This window comes from Myotis davidii, unplaced genomic scaffold, assembly GCF_000327345.1.
Source record: "Myotis davidii unplaced genomic scaffold, ASM32734v1 scaffold43, whole genome shotgun sequence".
NCBI lineage: Eukaryota > Metazoa > Chordata > Mammalia > Chiroptera > Vespertilionidae > Myotis > Myotis davidii.
The window spans coordinates 1,322,563-1,325,304 of record NW_006294590.1 but is presented as its reverse complement, the minus strand read 5'-3'; the positions used below and the strand labels follow the sequence as shown (position 1 = coordinate 1,325,304).

Here is a 2,742-nt window from a genome sequence, read left to right as displayed (position 1 = left end):
TGGCACCGAACCTCGGCTCCGAGGGGTCGTCTGCGGGAGCTGCTATCACAGCCGGTGCTCATCCCCATCCTCGCTGCCCCCCAGCCCCCAGCCCCGCAAGGTGCGCCCCATCCCGCCCACGGAGGGGACTGGTCACACCGGAGACCCACCGGAATAGAACAGGCAGAACAGCGCCTCGAGGGCACACCGCCCCCCACCCCCACCTACCGTCCAGGCCAAGGACGTCCAAGAGCTCCATCCACACCTTCCACAGCGTTTCCAGTAACACGTCCACGCCGTGCACGAACTTCTCCATCAGCCTGGCCAGCAGCTGCGGACACGAGAGAAGGTGGTGACCACCCCAGCCGCCATCATCCGGGCCCAGCGAGCTCACTGCTTGCCATCAGCGGGAAACAGAGCCAGGGGTCACCACGGCCACCAGCGGCCAGGGGACTGGCGAGCCGGGACCGGCTGTCGTGGGCCACGAACTGAGCGAAATGGAGTGCCACCTGCCTCCTGCACACCCCGCGGGGCCCCACGGGAGGCGGGAGCCACCAGGGCTCTGCTGTCCCCGGCCTGACGTCCCTTTTTTATGAGTTTGTTGTTGTTCGTCTTCACCTGAGGACATTTTCCCATTGATTTTTAGAGAGAGTGGAAGGGAGGGAAGGGGAGAGAGAGAGACATCAACGTGAGAGAGACACACCCACGGGTTGCTCCTGCAGGCACACCAGCCAGGGTGGTGAAGGAATCTGCAACCCACGCCTGTGCCCCTGACAGGAATCGAACCCGGGACCCTTTGGCGTGAGGGCTAGCCGGAGAGACAGAGACATCAGCGGGAGGTGGATGGGCTGCCTCCGGCCACCCCACATTGGGGATCGAGCCTGGGAGCCCCGACAGGGAATGGAACCTGTGACCTCTCGGTTCATGGGCTGACGCTCAACCACTGAGCCACGCTGGCTAGGCTGCTTCCTGGTTTCTAAATCGGTGACGCTCACCTGCAGGCTCACCAAGGCCCTGCTGGCGGACACCGAGGCTGCCCCCAGTCTGTGCCGTTCCGGGCAGCGGGACCCTTGGCTCAGGTGGGCGGGTAAATGCCTCCCCGGGAACGGGCTTAGCATTTAAAACGCTCGCCTGCCCGGCCGGCGTGGCTCAGCGGTTGAGCATCGACCCATGAACCAAGAGGTCACAGTTGGATTCCCGGTCAAGGTGCGTACGAGAGGCAACCGATCCATGTTTCTCTCTCTCTCCCTTTTCCTTCCTTTTTCTCTAAAAGCAACAAAAACATATTTTTAAAAATTGGAAGGTAAAAAAAAAGAGAACTGTTTAGAAAGAAAACACCACCAGCAACGAGACTGTGTACAGAGGACACAGCAGGCAGAACCACTGTGCGTGGTCAGAGGCCAGCGGAGTGGTTATCACATGGGGTGTATGGGGGGGCGGGGACAATTCGCATGCTTACCCTGCAGGAAAGGGCACCGATTATAATTTAATTACAAATGTAAAATGCACAGAGCAGGCCCTTTGGGCAGCAATTCCATTTCTAACAACTTACAGATGAAAATGTCCAAGTGCACACACACACACACCCAAAAAACCCAACAAACCTATGAAAGCCGTTCCTGTAGCCTTGCTTAAGTGGCAAAGACAGGAAGCTGATAACGCAGCCACCGTTGGGGGTGGCTGAAACGATGGCGTAGCCTTAGAATAATTTGCTCCAGGGACTGAGACGGTCCGATCTCCAAATGTTAATGGAAAAGGAAGGTGCAGAACAGCGCGCACAGTGCAAAACAAACCCCAAACCGGCGAGGGGCGGGACCTCTCTAAAAATAAAAACCGCCCTGGCCAGTGTGGCCCACTGGATAAAGCGTCAGCCTGCGGACCCAAGGGCCAGGGTTTGATGCCAGTCAAGGGCATGTACCTCGGCTGCAGGCTCCTCCCCACCCCAGGCCCTGGCCGGGGCTGTGCAGGAGGCAACCGGTCAATGTGTTTCTCTCACATCCATGTTTCTTTCAGTCTCTCCCTGAAAATCAATGGGAAAATATCCTCGGGTGAGGATGAGAAAACAGAAGAAAGGGAAAAGAAGGTGAGAACAGCATGCACACGCAAGACAAACAGAACATCGCTGAGGGTGGAGCTATCTACCTATAGACTCTTTAGAAATAAAAACATGAATAAACTGAAAAAAACACCACCAGCTCTCGGCTTCGCTGTGCCCACCACATTCAGATGTTCCTGCCACACGGGTGCAGCTAGATCCCTCCCCCCGCCTCCCCACCCCATGCTCCCCAAGATCCAGACCTCCGTGCAGCCGCCTGGGAACCTTGCCGCCAACCTTGTCCGGGAACTTTCCTTCCCTGCCAAGCCACCTGCCCAGACCCAACGCGTGCCCCCTCCTCCAGGCAGGACCCCACTTTATCTCCTGGGCACAAACGAGACCTAGAGAGGTCAAGCGACAGGCCCAAGGTCACGGAGCTGGTGAGCAGCAGAGCTGGGGGTCCAAGCCATGTCTGTGGGTCAGCACGGCCCCTGCACCCAGCCAGCAGGTCACGGGTTTACTTGAGACGCGTCCCCGATTAGAAAACCAGGGTGTCTCTTTAAACACCCGCAAACTTCGCGAACCGCCACGCAGCTCTGGCTCGAATGAGGAAGCCCAGGCGCCCGGACGCTACAGCTGCAGCCAAATGCAACCCCGTGTTCCTCTCCTGGAGGTTAACACACCGTCTCCCGCCAGCCCAAGCCTGGGGCGTCCGCGCTCCGCTCAGC

At 58.5% G+C, this 2,742-nt stretch overlaps 1 protein-coding gene across 1 annotated transcript in view; it reads right to left on the bottom strand.

Moving 5' to 3' along the window:
- The window catches only part of BRI3BP (BRI3 binding protein), a 9,870-nt gene that overhangs the window by 6,391 nt on the left and 737 nt on the right, over positions 1-2,742 (bottom strand). The window contains exon 2 of the mRNA XM_015567220.1: positions 208-310. Coding sequence (XP_015422706.1) covers positions 208-310 — 103 coding nt within the window. The remainder of the gene's footprint in view (positions 1-207; positions 311-2,742) is intronic.